This window comes from Melozone crissalis, unplaced genomic scaffold (genome assembly GCF_028551555.1).
Source record: "Melozone crissalis strain CALT ecotype California unplaced genomic scaffold, PUWL_Pcris_2 ptg000027l_1, whole genome shotgun sequence".
Classification (NCBI taxonomy): Eukaryota; Metazoa; Chordata; class Aves; order Passeriformes; family Passerellidae; genus Melozone; species Melozone crissalis.
Genome location: NW_026535805.1, coordinates 82,754,149 through 82,777,052, shown reverse-complemented (window position 1 = coordinate 82,777,052; position 22,904 = coordinate 82,754,149). Strand labels below are relative to the sequence as shown.

Below are 22,904 nucleotides of genomic sequence, written 5' to 3'. Positions count from 1 at the left end.
TTATAACAGCTGATTGTAGGTATTGTAGAATCTTTTTGAGCTTTTTATAATGTCTCAATCCAAAAATACCATGGCCTAGAAGATCCTAGAGCTTGCTGTAACATAGTTTTCCAGTGCAAACTTCTGTGAAAAAGCACATTTTATCATAAAGACCTATGGCATAGAAGCAGTTGGTGGTGGATAAGCAGTTGATAAAATATAAATATTTTCAGTGTGTGGTTTTATTTTTAGAAGGATTGACCTTTCATTCTTACAGCATGGTGTCCTAAGTCCATACTTAGAGGGTGCTATTTTACTCTTTCTATGCATAACACAGAAAGGATTGTGTGCCAGCTGCACTGGGTATTTCTACCCTAGTGCCAAGTATTTCACCTTTTTGGAAAAAGGCTGCTGAGTGCAAGTGTTGTCATGTTGTCAGAATAATTGTGGCTTTGAACTTTGTAGGCTTTTTCCAACTGGCATACAAAATGTGGAACAGGAGAGGGAGCTCTTGCAGCGCCATTTAAAGGCGAAGGGAAAGAGGCAGCTGGGGGAAAAGTGCAGCTTCTCACCTTTCAGCAGAAGGAAGAGAGAAATCTGCTGCATTTCTGTACTTTCTCCCTTCCTTAAATGTGCAACAGGTGACCAGTGGGACAGCTGCTGCTTCTTGAGGAATGAGAAGTTACTGGGAGTATTGAGCTTGGAGTCATGGGCTTATTTTCCTTAGTCTGTAAGCCTGCAGGTTATACAGACCATGCATTGCTGTTTGGCCAAACTGGGGGTTTTTAAGTCAGTGACAGAGGCTGTCACTATTGGGTGTCCTTCAATAGAATGGCTTATCAAATAATATTTGGTGCCAGGTAAGAAGGATGATGATATTCAATCTTCAAGTGGTTTCAATGAAGCTTGTATAAAAATATAACTAAGTGAAGTGTACTCTTGTTTCCAAAGATACTAGTTAGGTGTATTGTTCAATAGTTTGGTCTCCATTATGCGGTTGATAAATCTGGTGTTTGTCAAGATAATTTCATTGATTTATCTTGAAATTCTATATTTTATTGTATTCAGTGTCATTATCATAGATGTTCCTAGCTTTGTTTCTATATTGATTAAATCACATATGGAGATATTTGTGGGGAGCTGTTTATCCTTCATGTACATAGAAGCTCTTAAAAAAACATGGAGATTTAGAATCTTCATTGAGGTATTCGAGGTTTTTTTGTTTATAAGAATGAGGACAATGCATTTTACTTTCTTTATAGTTTGCTATACTTTGGGAATCACCAGATGTGTAAACTTAATTTTCTGTCTCATAAAACTCGTAACTCCATTTCTAGCACATCGTTAGAGATCCTGAAGAGCTAAGAAAGGAACTTGAAAGGCAATTGGAAGCTTGGCAGACACAACAGCCTGGAACTCCAGAGGAGGTTCGTGACCTCATTTGAATATAAAACTGTCATAAGAATCCTTCATTGCATTATTTCATCTTCTTTTACTGCTAAAACATTGAGGAATCCAAGCAGGCTGGAATTTAAATACTTAAAATCACATTACATAGATAGTGTTTTTGTTGTTACATTTACCTTACTTTAAAAAACATACTGTATTATTCTTGAAGCAGGATGCTGTTTCAGATCTTGTTTTGAATGTGAATGCAGATTGTCATGTGAGGCACCCTCAGTTTTAGCTGATTACTGCCTTCCCCTTGGTGCACTGTGGTTTGGTTTCTTTCTTCAGACAGTGCTCCCCCTCTTGTTTTGTTCTTTCATAATTCACTTTAATTTCTTTGTGTGATGTTGTAGGAGAAGGAAGCAGCACAGCTGTGGCAGAAGTATTTAGTACTGACAGCTCCTCTATCACAGCAGCTTTGTGAACAGCTGCGACTCATCCTGGAACCCACTCAGGCGGCCAAGTTGAAGTAAGTTGGGTTTTTCTGAGGCTTCTGATTTCTTCAAACTTGTGGGTTTGGGGCGCTTTAACCTCTGTAAAACTGCAGCATTATGTCATTCTTGCATTAGAGAAATTATTCCTGTTTGCAAATGCCTTCAATTTCCTTGTACAGGAACATTAGGTTATTTTATGAAATGCAAACATGATATAGTAGTTGGCACCCATCCTGAGTATATTGCATTCTACTTTTTTTTTTCCTGAGCAACAGGTGATTGATGAACTTCACCATTTGAAGTTAAGTCAAAGATTATGTAAAATGTCAAAATGTTTTACGTTGTTTATAACATTAAATGATTATTTTTTAAAGAAATATAGACTTGTTTCAAACTGGTGGAATGTAAATTCAAGGTCTGCCTTCCATTTTTGGTACCTGGAAGTAAACTTCTTTTAAAACACTGAATATCCATCTTACATTAAAAATGTGGGGGATATTTTTATCTGTAACGGTATTAAAACTACTAATATTGGATTTGTTGTATTTTTAAAAAAATCATTTGGTGTATATGCTGCATAGGCCATGGATTTCCAGAATGAGATACCTGCTGATAACCCCTGTCACTATGTCTTTTTTCCCAACTTTCAGGGGAGACTACAGAACTGGCAAGAGGCTGAACATGCGCAAAGTGATCCCGTACATCGCCAGTCAGTTCCGAAAGGACAAGATCTGGCTGCGCAGGACCAAGCCCAGCAAACGGCAGTACCAGATCTGCCTGGCTATCGATGATTCCTCTAGTATGATTGACAATCACTCTAAACAGGTAAAATAAACCTTGGGAGGGGCATGGAGAAACCACCTGTCACTGATGTGTAGTTGCTGGCTTGTTTCATATGGGGCTGGTGGCTGCTGCAAAGTCTGATAATTCCAAAGCACTTATTTTTCCAGTCCACGTGCTTGAACTCTTGTCACTTCATGCCTGAGAGAATTATTAACATAAGATCAGTGAAAACTAGCTGAAAGGATGAGCTGTTAAGTTTGGTAGAGGTGTACATATCCACTGTAAAACCACTTGCTGTGGCCTACAAAAGTCTGAAACTTCCTTATCTGGCAGTTCATTGGAGCACTAAATACCCATTCATCATAGACCACTTGTAGGGTTTTTATTAATTAAAATGGTGTGTTTCCTTCTGAACAGTTACTTTTTTATTTCATTAGCCTATGTAAAGTGGTGTCTCTAAATCAATCAGCTGAAGCCCTCAAGCAGAACTAGTGTATGTTTATTGCACTGACTGTCTTACATAACATAGGCAAAAGGATAGGCAGTCTCTTCAATTATCTTTCTAGATGATAAAAAATAATTTCAGTAACATTCTTCATATTTAATACTGGGCTTTGAGTAAAACATTGACTATGCTATTTTTGATGCAACTTTTTTCTTTAATAGCTTGCATATGAATCCCTGGCAGTTATTGGAAATGCTCTGACTCTTCTAGAAGTGGGACAAATTGCTGTGTGTAGGTAAGTTTGTTTGAAATCTTGACTTTTCTTCAGTACTTCAGAGCAGAATGTAAACACCGGTTTCATGCTCTAATTGTGTCCTGTTTTCTTAAGCTTTGGAGAGACAGTTCAGCTGCTGCACCCGTTCCACGAGCAGTTCAGTGACCAGTCAGGGACACGGATACTGCGTCTTTGCAAGTTTCAGCAGAAGAAAACAAAAATAGCCCAGGTACACAAAAATGCCTCTAGGGCAACAGGTTTACCAATCTTTTCCAGACAAGATAGCAGCACTTCATGATCACTTTGTAACACTTACTAGTTTTTTTGTATTTGAGAGTCTGATATTAGGTGAGATAACAAAGAAATAAAATGGTCACAATTTTGTAACAGGAAGAGTGTTTTTTCACTTTTAGTTCTGATGTATACCACTTTTAAGCATTCACCTTCCTCTGTATTGAGTCTTAAAATGTATTTTGGGTACTGTTGATGTTCTTAATCTTAATGGGGAGTATTAGACTAGATACTTCCTTTCAAGCTGAAGCCAAAGAAGTTGAACCTAGAAACAGGATGTATATTTTCAATGAAGCCATTAATCTCATTAGCAGTGTACTGTGTTGATGGCTTTGCTAGTCTAGTATTGGGGAAAAATAAATTGTTTGAAGGCTCTCTGAAGATTCTTTAGTTCAAAAGTACTTAATAAATTTAAAGCTGGAGTTAATACAGGAGAATGCTAAAACCTGTATCTGTGTTACGTGTTCAGACTGGCTTAGCATTTAAGAGAGAAAGCTGTTCTTTAGAAATGTTTTCATTTTTAAGATGAGATAATTTGATTTTCTTACCTATTTCCTCTGCAGTTTCTAGAATCATCAGCAAACATGTTTGCTGCAGCACAGCAGTTGTCTCAAAATATTAATCCGGGTGAGTTTTCTTATGTTACTGTGCTTGTTGCCATGGCAGCGGAATGCTCACTACAGCCCCGATGTAGGATCCTGCCAGGAAGACTCCTAGGACTGAAACATCACTTGCATTGGGGCTTTGGGTTTTGCTTTATCAAAAGCAATGTTTGGTTGAAATTCAGCTCAAAACCCAGGTGATACCTACTTCATATTTGTCAATAATTCACTAAAATTTTATGTAAGACTTTTTTAAAAAGGCACACCTTGCCTGTCTCCCTTTACCTCCTGATTGCAGACTGTGTTAAGGTGTAGACAGTGCCAGCTGGGAGCATTGCCCAGCTTCCTAAGGACCCTGACTCTCTAGACACTTCTGCTCCTGCTTGAGAGCTTGAGTTCTCTGGGTATCCAGAAGCACACTGCTCTGAGGAGGGAATTTGCCTCCTACCTGCCTTTCACTGTCCTGCAACTTTAGGTCATGAGCTGCTTTTCTTTCCAAGAAAAGCTGGAAGACTGCTTGCCTCATGTCTGGCCCACAGTTAGTCTAAAAGATTGCTCTGTGATAGTTAAATGCTTGTCATGGTGGCACCTGTATTTTTTATAAGTTCTTGTTGTTGAAGTACTCCAAGAACTGGACAGTCTGGGATTTATAATCCACAGCTGCTTTGCCACAGGGTGGCCAGGGTGTCACAATATTTTGAGGGGGAGCAGCATCCAGTTCTGTGTAAACTAGGTGGGGATGCAGCAGCAATCAGCTCCTTAGGATTAGGGAGCTGGCAAGAGAAAAGGCTGCTGGATCCATCACCTCCTTCTGTGAAAAGACAAAGCCCTGTCACATCTGGGGCCTGTCTGCAGAAGTGTGTTCTGCATCCCCCTGTAACAATTAGGGCTTGCATTCCTGACTATAATTACTGTGATTTTATGTGTAATTAAATACATAACTTAAAATGTACCTCTAGAGGGATATATCTGACTCTAGGGACAACTTGGGTCAAGTAACATGTCTTCAGAAATGGGAATCAGCATGAGTGTGATGCTTGATGTTTCAGGAGGATTACTTCAGACTAATTGGACTGACTTGACAGAATTCTATTTGAGGAGTTAATATCCTTAGGAATACTCCTTTTTCCATTATACCCACAGGCCAAACAGCAAAATAGGGGGTTTTGCCTTTTAAATGTTTTACTCTGAACTTAGTGGAGTTTGAAATGTTCTTTGTGCTCAGAAACAGCGCAGCTGCTTTTGATTGTGTCTGATGGAAGAGGCCTTTTCTTGGAAGGCAAGGAGCGGGTGACAGCAGCAGTTCAAGCAGCTCGGAGTGCCAATATCTTTGTTATTTTTGTAGTGTTGGACAACCCTAATTCCCGGGTAAGTGAACAAGGGAGAAGTATTCAACTGCAGTGAATGAGAAACTGATACAAATCCTTTTCCTGTCTTTTATAGTGCCATACAGTTACCTTATCTTCTGTAGAGGTCAGAGATACTGAGCCCAAGTGCGGTTTTCCACGTCTGTCAGATCTACCATTTCTTCCTACTGTGCTTTTTATCTTTTGTATTTTAAAAAAAGCCCTCTCTGCTTCCATGCCACAGAAAGGCCAAGAGCTCCCGTCTTCAAACAGAATGCTTGTAGCTCTTGGCCACCAGGGAAGCAGCTGGCAGCTTGACAGATTTGGAGTTTGAGAGATGCTTTGTTCCATCTCAGCTCTGATTCAGCTTGATAATTTCTGACAGCAGTCCCCAATTGACATGACAGCTGGAGCCAGTATGAGATTAAACATTAGACAGAAGGGAGTGTGTGAGAGTTATTTAGTGCCTCAGTTGGAAAAGCTGAGTCCTGCATCTGGTAATGGGGGAAGAAAACTTTAGATATTCTTGGATGGGAAGCTGAAATATCTGGGAGTGTTTCAGGAAGGCTCTGTGAGGCAGTAAGTGAGCAAACAAGCCTGATAGAGAATTATGTGGTAAAGACTCTTAATTTTGTTTTTTGTGTTTTCTTCCTGTATCTTTATTTTTGCATACAAAACTCACCTGCTATATTTAGTGTTGAAAAACTAACAGTTCTCTTGCTGACAAACAGCTGAAAGGTTCTGATGAAACCTGGCTGTAGTATCAAGCAAAAATTCTAGGTGTCTTTCATAAGCTTTTTTTTTTCTGTGGGAAAAAAAGGTGTTTTCCATAACCTTTATTAATTTCTGAGCTGCTACACTGGGCAACTAAGAAGTTACAAGAAACACAGCTGGAGTTTAATCTGATTTTTGTCTTTGTAGTATTTTCTGAAATACTTTCAAGTTGCTAAAGAATCTTCTGATAGAGCACTGCACAAATATGAGTTGAACTCAGCACTAAAGAGCTTACAGACTCCCTTGGGAAGGCATCAAATTAATGAAACTAAAGTGCCAACAGTAAACTCAAATCGTAATATGCTAAGAAAAGACAGAATTTATTTACAGAATTTGGTATTGCAGAAGCTTAAGCTTAGTCGCTTCTAGCCTGTAATTCAAGGATTACTAGTACACTTTTATCTAAAAGGGCAAAAGAATTTAACTGATTTATGTTCAGCTTTGACCCGATTTACCACTGAACACTTAGAGCTTTTAATCTTAAAAGTATTTTATCAACTTTTAATCTAAGGAGGAGAATTATAAGTACTTAGAATTTACCCTATTTTCTATCAGTGATCATAGAATATGTGTCATTTAGTAGTAACATCAGCACTTTTTTTTACAGGATTCAATTTTGGACATTAAAGTACCTATATTCAAAGGACCTGGAGAATTGCCTGAAATCAGGTCTTACATGGAAGAATTCCCATTCCCGTTCTACATGATCCTTAGAGACGTGAACGCGCTCCCAGAGACTCTGAGCGATGCCCTCAGGCAGTGGTTTGAGCTGGTGACTGCCTCCGACACTCTTTAGGCTTTGTAGACAAGGTCAGACCTGATTGCTGCTGCTGAACTGCTGAAATACAAGAAACTGCATTTCATGGGAGGGCTCATAAAGCTCTTCCTGACTGGGATTATCCTGCAGGAGCTGCCCTGGAGCAGAGACTGTGTAAGAACAGAATGGTTTGGGGGCATCCTCCCAAGGTGTCAGAGGATAATTATGCAATGGTGAGACTGTCCCCTGCTATTCCCACAAGAAATGTAAATCTTGTCTCAAATTCTCTTGTAATAACTTATTACCTTAAAAAAAAAAAAAACAAACATTTGTAATATTAATAGAGGTAATATTATTCCTGCCACTCCCTCCCTGCCGTAAGTAAAACCAGTCTTGTTCCTAGAAGGCATTTCTGCGTTGGAAGTTGGGGTGTCTCACAAATAAAGCCTTTCCAGCATCACCCATGTGGAGGTGCTTGTGGGAAGGAAGGAGTGGGGGAGCAGGAGAGGCACATGTTTTTAATCAACCAAAAAAAAAAAAGTACTCGAATACTTGAAACTATTCTGCGGTTTTAACACATCCTTTTTAATTATTGCCGATTTTTGCCTGATGATAGCAGCAGGGAGTTTTCTGAATCACGCCATACGCTGATCCCTGCCTTACCACTTTACACTGTGAAGTTTGCCCCGTCCGAGGCAGGCGTTGGGGATGTTTCATAAATCACGGACGTGATTTTTCATTGCAAAGGCTATGCATCTTGTATCGTCTATACTAATAAAGAGAGGTACCACTCTTTGTAATTACGACGTCTGCGCCTTGAATTGGTCCAAGCTGAAACAACCCGGCCCGGCCGTGAGCGCTGCGGTGACGCCGGAAATGGCGGCCTCGGCCCCGCCCGCGCGGGGCGGGCTCCGCGGCCCCGTGGCGGGGCAGGGGCGGAGCCGCGTCATGGCCGCCGGGCGGCTCCCGCCGGCCGCGCTCACCCTCAAGCAGGTACGGGGCACGGGGGCTCGGGCAAGCTGCGTCCTGTACAGACGATGGGGAACTCGGTGGTTGTTTACATACCCATTAAAGCAAAGCGCCGAGGGCGCAGCGTGCAGCAGTCCCCTGGGGCGGCGGGCAGACTTCCCTCTCTCCTTGGCAGTTCCTGAGGCGGCAGCAGGTCCTTCAGTTGTACCGCAAGATCCTGCGGGCTATCCGGGAGGTCCCTGCTGAGCAGGATCGCCGCTACTTAAGGGACTGGGCCAGGGAGGAATTCAAGAGAAATAAGTATGCTACAGAAGAGGTGAGAATTGGGAACCCGCCACTCTGATCGCCTGGCCTCGGGCATGGTCACTACACTCTCCTGTCGTGTGTCTTGGGGTTTGTTTTGTAGTGTCGCTTCCGGACTGGTGAAAAGTCCCCTGTTACTATTCCCTCATTTATGTGAAGAAATAACCCAGTATCTCTAAATATTATCCCCCTCTCTTAGCAGTAGTACAGTTTCTCAAATTTTTAGAGAATAATCTGAAATTAAAAACCTAATCAACAAATACTGTACTTACTCAAATCACAGATCAGGAAAACCTGTATCTATATGGTAACTAACACAAACTTAGTAACAGTTAAGCTTTTTATAGCTTTTTTTTTTTAGCTTAAATTTAACCTATATTTAAGCAGAATACAATCAGATGGGATGGTTAAGGATAATGAAGCAAGTTTGAAATGCAGAAACCTTCACATTTCTTGTACATATCCTGTCCTTTGCTTCCTCGTTCAGTCCCTGGTCTAGCCAGTGCCCAAGGAGTTGGTGGCTGAACGATGCAGACAAAGCCTTAGACCCTTAGTTAGTGTTGAGAGAAACCAGTACCTGCTGTGTAAAACCCTCTCCATAATGCTTGTGTGCTGGTCTCACTACTGGCTTGCAAAGGCAATACACACACAGGCATAAAGAAACCATTATTAGGGGTTTGAATCCTCTTTTAAACTGAGTTTGAAAGCAAAGCTACTACCAAGTACATTAAGGAACTGGAGAAAATGAATCCATTTATTTACCTGGTTTTGAACCATCTGTGTTATGTCACACAAGTAAATGACAGTAGTGCCAGTAAGAGTTGTATGTTATTGAATGTATTTTAATGCATTAAAAGTCTTTGTGCTTGTGTAAAACCCATGCTGTGTACAGACATACAGTTCACTAGATTCCATTCTCTGTTACAGGATGCCATCAGGATGATGATTACTCAAGGCAACATGCAACTTCAGGAACTTCAGAGAACACTTAAGCTGGCAAAATCCTGATCTTCATTTTGTTGACAGTTTAATTTTTAGTTATTGCAAATAGGCACAGTGTTTTTTTCCAGAATGTGGTTACAATGGTGGCCTTTGCTGGCAACCTGGTGATGTTTGAAGGGGAAATCTACCACAGTGAGGGTTTTGGTTTTCCCCCTTCCCCAGTCCATTTCTCAGTTTTGCTACCCTCAGAAGTGGAAATGACTTGAGCACAAAGGACATTAAAGAACTGCATGGATGATGTACCATGTGCTGCAGGGAAAGCAGAAAACACCAAAAACTACAGTTAAAACAGCTGTGTTAATGCCACTACAATGGAAAATAAATATATGCCAGATTATTTTGTCTGCTTTTTACTGTGGTAGCTGTAATTGGTAATATTCTCAGTGACAGCTGTTCATGTACTATACCAAGTATTTTCACCAAAATTTGTGATTAAAAAAAGAATTTGGGATATATTGGCCCAGAACAAACAAACATTAAAAAATGTTTTGTGTGTAGATGTTGATTTTCAGTAGTAGCTGAATAAAACTTAAAAGGAGAGGTCTTTATTTATGAAAATGGGAGATTTTAGCCCCAGAAATGTTTATTACCAGATACCTTCAAACTAGTATGTAAAAGTCAATATATAAAGAAAAATCACAGGTAAAAAATACTAACTGCAAAAGTTATGATTTGTGTATTCAAATGTTATACTACTTTACTTCTAATCGTTAGCTTGCAACTGTTCTCACTTTCCTTTGAGCTGTGGTGTATCTTTTTTTTCCATGTAATTTAAAAATGCCTGGATGAGCTGGGGATTTTCTCCACATGACTAGACAGGCAGCAGCAGATTGATACCTTACCATTTTAGGTTGTGATTCCAAGACATGCAGGATCTCTTCCCTCTTCCACTCTGCTATTGTAGATCCCTTGAGGAGAACCCCTGTTTCAAAGGTGGTTTTCTGCAGAATTCCTGAGCTGCACAAACTGGCAGCAAATCTGGTAAATAGGGATCACCACTGGCACCAGGGAAGGGACAGGACAGAATTCCAGGCTACAGGAGGAATGACCCCAGGTGAGAGCAGGAGCTGTGGTTCAGATCTGTATAGACTGAAGCCTCTGAGCTTTAGTCAGTCAGTGAAAAAATACATATCTAAAAACTCTTCATTTAAAATTTACAGTTTATTAACATTTTCTGGTAGAACAGACTGACAGAACATTTTTGTATTGGGGATGTATTTTTCACGTTAAGAGAAAGTGCTGCTCACAAAGGTATTTTGACTAAACAACCATAACCAATGTTGGCAGTTATCACAGTAGCCTTCCATTCCCCTTCAGCCAGTGCTTGGATTTCTGTTCCTTAATCAGGAGGCTGAGCCCTGCTGCCTCACCATGGTGCTTTCCTTTCAGAGCCCAGAGCATGCATTACCTCCTGTACTCCCAGTTTGTACATTTCCAGGTTGTGGGCACGTAATCCAGAGCTAGGACTGACAGGGCCCTGGACAGATGTTGATGCCTTGAGTGCCGCTGCCTTTATCTCCACTGCTCTGTGGGCTTGCCAGGTATAAAACTGCCAGCCAGAAGCCTTTAAGAGTCCAAGTACAGCCTGTGAGGGTAAGTAAATTTACCTGAAGAGACAGGTAGGTAGGTCACACCTATTTTATAAAGTCTTTCACAGTTTTGAAGAAGGGAGGGGTATAGAAAGGAATTAGCAGAAAATGCTTCTCTTTATTTTACCATACACTCACTGGCCTCAGAGAACCTCTAAAATCAGTAACCTGCAGCCTGGTTACTGCCTTAGATTACTTGGTAATTACTTGGGTTTACTTAAATTACTTGGACCTAGGAGTGTGGTCCAGTGTGGTCTGTATGGGGAGTTAAAGGCACAGCCTCTCCCTTGAGCAAGCTCAGGAGTGTGTGTGGGATCTGTGCACAACTCAGCCCTGTAACTTCTGAACGGGGCACCTGCACCAGCCACTGCAGCCTCCTGCACAGATGGCAGATTCCACTTCTGTGTTTTATAACCACAAACAAAAAGCTTACAAGTTGAAGTCCAATCTTCTGTTCCCCCTTCAGAGTCAAGTGAGGACTGTGTCAGTTTTCTGTGGCTAGAAAATGTTACACCACACATTTCTGAGCAACACTTACTTTAATTGCTTGGCAAGACATGAACTTCATCCAGGGGATACAAAACTTCAATAGCATGCTTCTGCATTCCTACTGTAGCTCAAACAAAACTGTAAACATACCAAAGTGTCTATGTTAGACTACAGAAGTCAGAGCAAGAAAACTAGTATTTCCATAGCTGCAGATACACTTCTCCTGTCATGATAGTGCATTAATAGGAACTTTAAAAATATTGTTATATAATAGGACTTTTTTGCTTTATACATCTGCTAAGAAGACAAAAGCTTAATTACTAATTAGTGAATGGCATTCTTCAACACTGTAAAGTATTTTGTATTGATTTTGGAGCTCCTTAGTACAGAAAATATTTTTCTCCTTGGAATAACAGTACCATCCTGTGTTGGGACTGTTTTTGAACAGTTGTTCTATCATGATCTGGTAAATAAACTTCTATTTCTAGCAGGATCTGATGGAGCCTTCTCAGATGTGTAAGGAGGAAACCCTAAAGGGATGCAGATGCAGTAGTTACAGTGCCTTGAAGTTATCTGGAGTCTGTCAGCATGGACAACATTGGTCAATGAAAGTTCTGATTTGATAACAAAACGCAATTATAAAACTTTAAATGTTGAGTGCTGTTTTGTGGGACTGTTTGTCCTAAAACCTGTAGACTCATCAGGGCCTGGTCTCCTTTTTAGAGACAGAAGGGAAAAAACCAGGAGGAATCATTCAGAGGAAAAAAGGTAGACAGTCCTGGGCAAGGTGCCTGAGAAAAAATCCTGACTGCAGAAAAATAAAATTTGAATTCAGGAAGCCAAGCTTTCACTTCCTTAGATAAAGGACTTTTTCAAGCTTCTTCAATAGTAGACAATTTAGCCATTTCCTGCTTGAAGGAAAAAAGATTTATATAAAACATTCAACCTAAAAAGCAGACCATGGTTACAGTAAAATACTTGTCATCCATGCCCTAAACAAAATTCTTAGTCAGATTACTGGAGCAGAGCCTCAACAATAGTGTAATCACGAGGAGCTCTGCAAGCAGGACACCATAAAAAAAAAGACAAATCAGATTTAGTGCTTGTTTTAATAATGGAAAACCAAGAGAAAAGCAAAGTGAAGCTTCTGCTGAAGCTTCTGTACCTATTGGGATGATTTGCCCTAGCATCTCCCTCCACGGTTGCCTGCCCTCTCCCAGCTGGAAGCCTGCATCTGTCAGCTACCTGGGCTTGTACCTGGAGTGGGTTCTTTGGCTTCTCTCCTGACTAGAGAGAGGCCCTGGGAGTATCTAAAATAGGATCAATAGCCCTTCATCACTAAGTAATTCTGTCAAAAACTTTCACACATCTTGGATTTATTTCAGTACTGGTAACACAATGTGTTTACATGCAGCATACAGTAGAACCCTCTAGTCTGTGTCCTGTGTGGAAGTAAGGGAATTCCTTTTTCAGAAAGCAGTTTTGGTTACTAATGCAGTTTGGTTTCAAGCAGCATCTGGAAACTGAGAGTGCAATATTGACAGACTCTTGAAAATAACAAAGAAAGGATCTAATCTGCAGCATCTCTTTGTTATCAATATAGTTTGCATATGAACTCTCCTCAGTTCTGGAGTTTCCAAAGTTATTTCTACTCCTGAAATAGAGTGTTGTGTTTGGATGTTAACAGGCACTACAAATATCTATCAATATGCCCAATTCCCATACAGCAGGTTCCAAAATGAGTCCCGTTGTTTGATTAGCTGCCTGGCAGGTGCTAGCTCTCTTTCTGCACCTTAGTCCTTAATTTGCTCAGCTCCTCTTCTAAGCATTTGATGTGCTCCTTGAGCGCAGCTTTGTCCTGCTGCGCTCTCTGGTTGGCTTGGCACCGGGCCTCTTCTATCTTCCGCTCGTACCACTTCTCCATCTGCGTGGAGACGGCCTCGAAGAAGTACTGGGTTATCTCCAGGGCCTGGGAGGTGTCTCTGAGCGGAGGGGCAGGCGGGCCCGAGGGCTGCTGCTCCTGGCCCTGCTGTGCCCCGCCGTGGTGCACAGCTTTGTGCCTCGACTGCCCGCTTTTGCTGGACTTCTTCGTCTGAGTTCCTTTGTCAAGGAAGCATCCGCTCTGTGGTTCAGCCTTTGCAGGTTCAGTCACTGACTGCAAGGCAGCTTGAACTTTAACGTGTCTTAATTTGGAGCCCGAAAGCTCGGAGGAGGGCAGCTCCTGCTGGAACTTGTGGAACGTGCTGGCACTCACAGCTTTGTCCTTTGGCCTGACATCTTGAGCAGGGGCAGAAGAAGAAACTGGTCCACCAGCCACCTGTTGCTCTGTACCTATAGAACAAATTATAGACAATATATTAAGAAAGCTCTGGGCATTTATTTTAGCACTCAGAAGACCTCGTTGTTTGATGAATGATGGGGTTTTGTGTGTACCTAGTACAGGCTTATATTAGTTTATCACATCTTCACAGTCAGGTGATGTAATAGAAAGTCATTAAAGGATGGACAACAGGCAGAGGACATAAATACTAGCCAAAAATTCTTCACTGTGAGGCACTGGCACAGATTACCCAGAGAAGTTGTGGTTGCCCATCCTCAGAAGTGTGCAAGGCCAGGCTGGATGTGGCTCTGAGCAACCTGGTACAGTGGAAAGTGTCCCTACCCATGGCAGGGGGGTTAGAACTAGATGATCTTTAGGGCCCCTTCCAATCCAAACCCTTCTGTGACTTCATCAGAAGGACATTTAACAACTATCAGGCTAGATTTCCAAAGTAGGTTGTGTCTGCTGATATTTATGATCTCCCTGTTTCTACAAAGTTTGCAGTCCCAGTAATTTTGGAAAGATCACACATTTCTGTGCTTTTGAACTGTTTCAATGCAGAACAGCTCACACTCAAGCACCACAAGATCTCTTATATGCCTTTCTATTTGATGGGGCATCCATGCCTGTTCACTTTGCTTAGTGTTTAGGGGACATACAGATTGTATCTTACAGAAGCCAGGGCTCAGGTAGCATTATGCTTTGCTGTGGACACCTGGCTGTTCTGCATATTTCTTTTTTTTTTTTTTTCTTCAAAAGCTTGCAGGGCCAAGAGTTATTCAAAGCACCAAAGGACTTTTGCTTCAAAGAAGCAAAAGTAGAAGCATCAGGAACAATCAGTGGAATTCCACCCAGTCACCTCTTAAAATATTCCCAGTGGCTGCCTTGAAGGGTATTCAAATCCCAAGCCATCAGGCATATGGAGGGGGGAAAGCACACCACCAGAGTTATTGTAAATAATACAAGTGCCCCTCAGTTACTGAGCTCGCCCTTGAAGGGATATGACAGCTAAGTACCTGACGTGGTTGTACCCAATGCTCCATCTTGTTTAATGCAAAAGTGTTGCCCAAAGCTTTGTTCTGGCATCTGGACTCTGCTCCTTCCCCCATCTTCCAAGAGGCTGTTTGGAAGTGTGATGTAGGAATGCTGGTGGGAGCCCTCCGACTGCAGCACAGGCTGGTTGGCTTTACAGTCCTTGGCACTGTTGGGGTTGTTGTCAGTATCCAGGGTCTCAGTGAGAGACTCACAAGTGGACAAAGTTGATTTTGGTCTTGATGACCTGGAATCTCCAGAAAGCTTGAGCTCCAGATTCTGAATCTTCAACAAGCACCAGGTCTTCAGCTCATCAACCAAGGAAATCTATCAGAAAGAGACTGTAAATTACCTAATCCTATTATGACATCCTGTGGTTTCTGGGCTGCTGAGGGCATGTGGCAGGGACACAGAGAAGCAAGCTGGGTATCTGTGGGCTTAGACTCCCTGTTCAGATGGGCATGCTGCCACGGGGAATATTTAGAGGACTCCAGGTCAAAAAAGATGGAGAACTATGCATGAGCTTATGAAAGGCAGTCTCTTTAGTCTAAGTTACCACCTCTTAGATATGAATATGCTACTTCCAATTCAACTCTGAGTACTCTATCAGGGATGACTTGTCTAAACCTACAGTCAATGGTATTTTGTAAGTGCAAGGAACACCACATGGTCATTTTTTAAGAGTGAAATTCAAATTAGACACTCTGGGAGACAACTTTATACAATTACCAACCTCTGCTTCTCTGTTCATTCAGTCATAAAGGTGAGTCCCCCACTAAATGATAAATCAGTAACAGCTTTCAAATTACACAGATGCTTAGTAAGTGTCAGCTGCAGATGCATTTAAATAATTTAAAGTAGGAGTAGCTCTTCTCACCCTATTGTTCATGTGACATCACAAATTTAGGTCAGGCCCTCCTAGGCACAAGGATATTTAGTCAGTGTGTTTAGTATAGCCCAATTCTGTTTTTTCAGGTGTTTCAATTAGACCTAATTGAGCAGAAACAGCTGACATCACTTAATTCAGTTCAGTGATGTATCACTCCAGCATCTTGTGTCTTAAATGAAGATTACAAGGAGATGGAGCACAAGCCTAGATGTTCAGAAGCCAATGCAAGACTTAGGTCTCTTACAAAATAAAAATCAAAGCTGCCTTAGTTTGGCAAGTACTTTTCTTTGGAGAAGAGTGTTTGATGGACATTAGACCCAAGTATCTTGATCAGTATCCTATGCAAGGATTATCACAGCTGTCAGTCTTTTTACATGGATTTGGAATGGTCTTACAAACACTCATGATATTTTCCTAGCACAAAGTGTACTTCTCAGTTCTTGTAAGAATACCAATAATGAGAAAATGAACAGTTTTTTAAATTCATGTTTGAGTGGAGAAACACAAATTTCTCAGTAGGTTTTAAATGGTGAGTTTTTGCAGGAGCTGGATCTCAATGGGAGCAGTTGTTCTTGTCCTGCTGGTTGAACAAGCATACCAAAAAGGACTTTCCTACTGGCAGTAATACACAGCTTGGAGATGGTGCTGTGTTGCTAACATCAGAGGAAAAAACTTCAGCCTTTTAATACATGGGAGGGAAAAAGATCAGATAGAGAAGAAGGGAGAGATTCCCAGGGCCCACAACCAAATGGATGAGAAGGAAAAGGAACAACACAGATCTTTGTCTTTTTTACTATTTGGATATGTTCCTACATATGTCCTCTAATGAAGCAAAAGCTGAAAGCACAACTGTGAAAAATTAAGTGCTGGAAATTTTTGCAAATCACTATGTTAGAAAAACAGTATTTTGTTGTAGATCCCACACTAGAGATGCACCAAATTAAATTACAGCACTGGATTTCACATTCCTCATTTCTATTGCAAAAACATCATAAATTTGGTTTAGTGACTAAGATGGTGGGTAGGAATAAATTGGTTTTTGAAGTTCTTTTACCTGTTTTAACAGATGTGACACATCTCTGATATTTTCTGCCTGCTGGAATGAAACTCCTGAGCTGACCTGCCAGGGGATGGACCAAGAGGGAGTGGCTGCTTCAAGCCCTACCTGCCGCTTCTCCCCCTCACTCTTCTCCAGCTCCGTGTGCTGCTGCAGGCGGTGCAGGCACTCTGTCCTCTCTGCCGACAGCCGCTCGGCCATCAGCTTGTCCAGAACTCGGAGCTGCGGGGAAACAACACTGTGCAGCTGAGATCATCGTGTGAGACACCAAACTCCCACCCCTGAACCCTGTAACTACAGTCTGTCTTCCAGTCTTTGTTTCTAGAATGCTGCCAACTACAACTAGATGTAGCTTGCAAAGAGGCTCAATCACAAAATTACCAATGAATAACTATTAAATTAAAAATAAAAAGTAATTTAGAGGATCTTGAATCTCAATGCATACATAATTCAGCAAGAGAATTTTGACAATTATGAACAGACTAGTCATAGGACTGCCTTCTTTCTCTCTTAATGGCTCAAGCCCTTAAGATTTGTTGTCTAAACAAGCACCAGAAGCCACTTAACACAATAAATTGTTTTTTCTCAAGACCCTAGTTTGCAACATCAGTTCCCAGTGGAATGTCACAGTTCCCTGGACTTGAGTATTAGAGTGCAGGTTTGCTTTTACAACACAAGAAGCAAAAAATGAATCATTACAATGAAAATATTAATGAAGTTTAGGATATGTTTCTGAATCATATAGGCAAGCAGAACTTCAGGTCATGTTCTTACTTGATGTTGAGTTTTGCTTTCCATCTGGCCCAGCTTAATGTTCATTTTATCTTGTACTGTCCCAAGCTCAGCTTTTATCTCTTCCACTGTTGCATCCAGCTGATTTTCCAGTTTATTTATCAGGGGCTCACAACGACATCCATTTATGGGTGCCTGAAAGGAGTGATGATGATACATTTACTTGCTACACCCCTTACCTTTGCAGATCAAAATGATGAGGATACGTTTACTACACCCCACCAACCTTTTAGCACACCTGGAACATTATCATAGCCTTCTTCAGTGAGTCCTGGGTTCTTCTATCCCATGTACTGTATCTCACCCTCCTGACAGTACCTTACAGCAGCTCAGCAGATGGGCCGTGAGCTGAAAAAGCACAGCCTGCACAGGGATAGTCTGGTGTGTATGGACACACCCTTACACAGCAGTGTTGATCTCACTGGGGCTACAAGCAGCACTGAGCTCAGAGCCTCTGTGCTGGCTCAGGGAATACCACCACAGGCCTATATCCTGTGTCTCAATTCTGTAATTCTCAATTGTAAAAAAAAAAAATCTGATTTTGTGGATGCATGTGCATTGTGTGCATTTGCTTTTAAATGTAATGCCAGTCACGTGCTCTGTCCTTTTTCTGTACTGGATGGCAAGGCCTCTCTGCTTCTGTTTGCCCTCACTCCCCTGGCATTCAGCTGCCCCTTGCCTGCTGGGCACTCCTGTGCCTGCCTTTGACTCGTGTGACACCATCCCATGGCCCCTCTGCAAGGGCAGCTGCACTGACCACATCTAAATCTCTCTGGGAGATGGTCACAAAAGGCTCCCTTAAGCAAGGACAGCTAAACCTCATCAGCTTCCTCTGCAGCCCAAAGGCAGAAAGTGGCTCCTTCAGGGGCTCTGCCAGTAGCCCAAAGCATCTGCTCTGAACTCTGTCTGCAGAGGAACCTCCCTCTCTTCTTTAGCCCCACAGCAATGTTCCATAAACTGGGGGTTATTCCCTTGGCAGGGAAAGGTGGGTGGTTTGCTGAGCACTAATGAAAGCTTCAGAAGTACATGCACTTCAGAAAGTATGTTTGCTATTCATGGCCTCAGGGCATCAAAGAAGACAGACAAGCAAAAAAGGAAAGGAGAGAGGAGTATCATGTATTTCAGGAAATACTGCATGGGAGTCTAGCGCTATTAAACTAATCTTTGTGAACAGATGAGATTTGTGTACAAGTCCTGTCTGCTTTCTGCACCTCTCTACTCCCCAAGTCCTTCTGCACCTCTCTGCCCTTTTATGCCTTTAATGTATGAAAGGTCCCCCAGCCTTCCTGATGTCTGCTATAGGATAATTCCATAGTGCCCCTGTCTGGAAATTTCTCAAACATTACATGGAGAGGTTGGAAAGCAGTAAACAGCCAGTAAAACCTTAGAAGTCTGACTTCAATGGTCTTCAGAATCTGCTGAAATTCTGAACTACAGGAAGGGACTTAAAAGAGCTGATGTATGGATGTGAGAAGCTAAGGAAATGAAAGGACAGACCTTCCAGGAGTACAGTGTCCATACGTCCATTTAATGACTGTTCTTATGCTTTCTTATAAATGTCTACTGGTAATTTATTGCGTAATATAGTGACTAAAATAGTATTCTCCAAACTGGAATAAATGCACGTGGCCTGGTAGCTCCAGGTTTATTTGTTTTCCAGTTTCTATAGAAATCCTGCCCCCAGTAAAGAATACCCAAAGACATGTTGCAAAACCCAAAAAGAACTGGAACAAAATCTATTGAGATTACTCAGCCTCTTGGTTTAGGAAGTAAGCTTTGGATTCTTACACACTGCTTTTCCTTGGAAATTTTCTTTCTTCTGTCAGAGCTCTTAATGTTCCAAAGTATACAATGAAAGTTCTCATGTCATTTCCAATCACCTCTTATCTTTGCAGATCAAAACTACTTAAGTATGTCTTCTTTAACAGGCACAAAACCAGCTTATTGTTTGCCAGACTTCAGGCCAAAATGCAGCTGGAAGACCAAACAAGGAAAACCAATCCCAAGGCATGATTTCCTGCCCCTGAGAGTGCAGTGAGTGGAGCATATATTCTGTCCATTGCCTTTGTCCCAGCTCCCCAGGCTCCCTGCAGTGTGTCCCTGTGTGAGGACAGTGGCTCACCTGCATCACCTTGCCGTCCTTGCCTCGGTACAGCGTGTAGAGCTGGTAGGCTCGCACCTCGTGGGGAGGGGGTGGAGAGGGGCAGTGGTGTTTGCTTCTGCGCTTGGGAGCGTTCTTCTGGGGCTGAGGGACTGCCTGCTGGTCAGCTGGGGAGATGGGGTCTGAGAGTGCTGAAACCTGCATAACATACACACAGTGTTTTGCCTATATGAGCCCCTTGGTAAACTATTCCTGGTGGGAATGGGAAAAATTCATTGTGACAATTACAGCAAAAATTACTTTTATCTGAAGATTATCTCTGCCCCAGGAGCATGGTGGAGCTGCTGCCCCAACACACCAAAGGGACCCACACCACTTCTGAACAGCTATCCCTTCTTTCTCTCTGCTGTTTTAAATCTACCGATACCTTTTCCTTTGGCTTTTTCTTTTTGCTCTTTTTCCCTTTGGGATCTGGTGAGGCTGACCGGGGTTTATCCTTCAGATTGTTCTTCCTCTCTGGGGGCTGGTCACTGCTTGGTGTGTCATCAGCAGCTGAGACACTGCCCTGCTTGAAGCAAAGACAGGGAGTTCAGAGCAGTTGAAGAGATGGGGAAAAGGATCCTCTTCTTCGATTGCCCAGCTTTAAGCTGCTCTGCACATGTGAGTGGGAAATGCTTTAGCAGCAGAGCATGACAAACTGCCTGGGGCAGCTGCTGGGGCCATGCACAGTGATAGCTCCAAACAGACTGTGTCCTTAATGGGTTTTGGTGACAGTCCCCCCTTACAGCAGATCCAGCTGGTAATGCCAGGCTGTACCTTGCTCTGCACCACTTCATCCCGTGGCACCGACTGAGCCCTCCTTTCCTCCTTCAGTCTCTCTCTCTTCTTCCTCAGGCTTCTCCCACGGTTAAAACGCGAGACCTGAAGACAGACCACACTGTTACTCAGTGATGTCATGCTCTTTCCTACCACAGAAGACAAGTAACAGAGCAGACCTTTTCCTTTTCTGAAAGGCAACAGATAAAGGAGAGTGCACTGCCAGATGGACACTGATGAGCCAAGCAACGTGGGTGTTCATGGCTGTGAAAACACACCAGCACTGAGCTCAGTCTCTTGGAGCACTCTGCTGTCCCCTAGAAGGTTGAGCACCTCCTCTGCTGTCCTTGGGCTGGTTCCCAAGAAAAGCCCAGCCCTTTTCATGCAGAGGTGACCAGGAGGAGGGCAAGGATTGTGCCTGGTCTCATGCCCTCCTGCCTTCTGGCCTGAAGAGCATTGCAGCATTTCACACACAGCTGCAAAGTATAAACAAGCCATAAACATTTTGTCCTTGTTGCAAAGCATCCTCCAGTGCCAACCACCTGGGGATGGGATATGTCAGAGGCAGGCAGCAGAGACACAACTCAGGAGCTTCAGGGTACAGGGCAACTTTCTAACCCCATGGCCACTGCAGGGAACAAGTGCCTCTGAACAAGTGCCACCCCCTGCCAGTCAGGACACAGAAACCTCTGACAGCACTTCATGCTGGCTAATCTGCACACCTTGCTCACTTTGGGGAGTGAAAGGCTCTATGTCAATAGACCTGAGCCCAGCCCACAATGCCAGCAGAAATGTAGGAGCCTTTCACAGCAGAAGACAAGGAGCAGGGGATGCAGCCTCCCAAGATTAAGTGGCCTCAGCTCCAAGTGTATGTGTGTGCTGAGGAGAGATGTGTAATGTACCTGTGATGCTTTAGTGAGCAGGAGCGCAACCTCGGGGTTATTGTGCTGTCTGGCAACCTCTAGAGGGGTCTGGCCTGCCTGAGAGAAAAAAGAAAACAGCATTTCATTCAAAACAAGCTACTGGAAACATGAAATTTCTCCAACCAAGTTCAGTATATACTCTGTGCACAAGAGTAAAGCGACTAATTGCATTAATTTACCGAGATATAATTCAACACTTCACAACCAAGTATTTTCTACCAAGCCTATGAGGAATGTTGAAGAGACTCTACATCAATATAAAATACCAGAGAAACTCTGTGTCCTGCTTACATTGTTGACAACAGATGCATCAGCCCCTGCCTCCAGCAAGAGCTTCACCACCTTCTTGTGATTTAGGGCAGCAGCTACATGGAGTGCAGTATCCCCTGCCTGCAAGTCAGAGAGCAGAAAACAAACTTGTGACACCAGTCCTTGGGTCTTACCCTACAGAATTCACACTTTCCTAAAAGATGCTCAGAGATGGAAAATAACCTACACTTGCTGATGCAACAACTAAGCTTAAATAAGGCCTGGTCAATAAAAAATGACTGACTGGGGAGGAAGGTGACAGGAGGGGGCAAAGAGCTACCTCAGCCTGGGTTTGAGAAATGCAGCTGGGGCGCTGGTGATCTGATTTATCTAAACCAAGTGACACATGATGCAGCTTGGAGACAGCCCAGCTCTACCTCCAGTAAATGGATATGACATCTGAGGGTAGAACAAGTTTTCCCACTACAACCTTCTCTTCTTTTTTTCCCCTCAGGTTTGATTATTTGGTGTGCAGGTGGTGATGTATCACATTACTCAGGAATACTCAGGTAAGTACTGGCAGTGAGATGGTTGGCATGCTCCTCACAGGTTTCCTCAGGAAGAACAGATTTTGAATCAGAGCCAGGAGGCAGTCTGGGTCCAGCACTAACACACTGCCCTGCCCTTGTCCTGGTGCAGTGAGGTGAAGACAGCCGGGATCAGATTTGGGCACTGGTAACAGAGCCAGCAACTGTTCAAGTGGGACCGGACACGTGTGTACAATGCCTTCCTGTCCCCCTGGTCTTGCATCTGGCCTTCATAAAATCAGATTTCCTCAGGACTAGTGCCTGTTGCTAACTTAGATGAGATGTACTCCTAAATCAAATCATTCTATGGGCAAATATGGAATAACTTCAGGTAGTGCTGGGGAATGAGGGAAAGGGATGTCTCTCTGGGCTAGGTTCCCACCAGTCCATCTTAATATTCAGTAGCTCATTTTGCAAGTTAAAAAACTAATTTCCAAATAAAATTACATAGTAAATTTCACATGCTGAAACCTATTTTGTTTGCTATAATATCTCATAGTGAAGAAAGAACATTAAATGTACAGTTCAGAAAACATCTTTATGATCCTCAATTACACATAGAAGATTTCCCAGGAACATGAGAAAACACGGTTAAGCACCACATAATATGTTTATGCAGCAGATTTAAAACATTTTAATGTACCAATTTCAT

General features: G+C 42.5%; 3 protein-coding genes across 7 annotated transcripts in view; 2 read left to right on the top strand and 1 right to left on the bottom strand.

Annotated features, from left to right (window-relative positions):
* MDN1 (midasin AAA ATPase 1) overlaps positions 1 to 7,937 on the top strand; it is a 93,700-nt gene extending 85,763 nt beyond the window's left edge. Inside the window, exons 95-102 of the mRNA XM_054279886.1 lie at positions 1,317 to 1,406; positions 1,782 to 1,897; positions 2,513 to 2,687; positions 3,312 to 3,385; positions 3,479 to 3,593; positions 4,219 to 4,282; positions 5,483 to 5,625; positions 6,985 to 7,937. Of these exons, the coding sequence (XP_054135861.1) occupies positions 1,317 to 1,406; positions 1,782 to 1,897; positions 2,513 to 2,687; positions 3,312 to 3,385; positions 3,479 to 3,593; positions 4,219 to 4,282; positions 5,483 to 5,625; positions 6,985 to 7,173 (966 nt within the window). The 3' untranslated portion in view covers positions 7,174 to 7,937. The remainder of the gene's footprint in view (positions 1 to 1,316; positions 1,407 to 1,781; positions 1,898 to 2,512; positions 2,688 to 3,311; positions 3,386 to 3,478; positions 3,594 to 4,218; positions 4,283 to 5,482; positions 5,626 to 6,984) is intronic.
* A 126-nt stretch (positions 7,938 to 8,063) lies between these two features.
* Positions 8,064 to 10,510, top strand: LYRM2 (LYR motif containing 2). The gene is made up of 3 exons (XM_054279895.1): positions 8,064 to 8,127; positions 8,279 to 8,419; positions 9,334 to 10,510. The coding sequence occupies exons 1-3, from the start codon at positions 8,083 to 8,085 to the stop codon at positions 9,412 to 9,414; spliced, it is 267 nt and encodes an 88-aa protein (XP_054135870.1). The 5' UTR covers positions 8,064 to 8,082; the 3' UTR covers positions 9,415 to 10,510.
* Positions 10,511 to 11,517: 1,007 nt separating this feature from the next.
* The window catches only part of ANKRD6 (ankyrin repeat domain 6), an 85,353-nt gene continuing 73,966 nt past the window's right edge, over positions 11,518 to 22,904 (bottom strand). For all 5 annotated transcript variants that reach the window (XM_054279891.1, XM_054279892.1, XM_054279890.1 and 2 more), the window contains 9 exons: positions 21,708 to 21,806; positions 21,396 to 21,473; positions 20,494 to 20,598; positions 20,105 to 20,242; positions 19,699 to 19,875; positions 17,559 to 17,711; positions 16,893 to 17,006; positions 14,823 to 15,165; positions 11,518 to 13,817 (listed from right to left, as the gene is read on the bottom strand). In XM_054279891.1, coding sequence (XP_054135866.1) covers positions 13,261 to 13,817; positions 14,823 to 15,165; positions 16,893 to 17,006; positions 17,559 to 17,711; positions 19,699 to 19,875; positions 20,105 to 20,242; positions 20,494 to 20,598; positions 21,396 to 21,473; positions 21,708 to 21,806 — 1,764 coding nt within the window. In that variant the 3' untranslated portion in view covers positions 11,518 to 13,260. The remainder of the gene's footprint in view (positions 13,818 to 14,822; positions 15,166 to 16,892; positions 17,007 to 17,558; positions 17,712 to 19,698; positions 19,876 to 20,104; positions 20,243 to 20,493; positions 20,599 to 21,395; positions 21,474 to 21,707; positions 21,807 to 22,904) is intronic.

Coding starts and splice junctions, on each gene's coding strand:
- LYRM2 (XM_054279895.1), top strand. CDS start 8,083: ATGGCCGCCGGGCGGCTCCCGCCGGCCGCGCTCACCCTCAAGCAG. Junction 8,128..8,278: donor CCGCGCTCACCCTCAAGCAG/GTACGGGGCACG, acceptor TCTCCTTGGCAG/TTCCTGAGGCGGCAGCAGGT. Junction 8,420..9,333: donor ATAAGTATGCTACAGAAGAG/GTGAGAATTGGG, acceptor TCTCTGTTACAG/GATGCCATCAGGATGATGAT.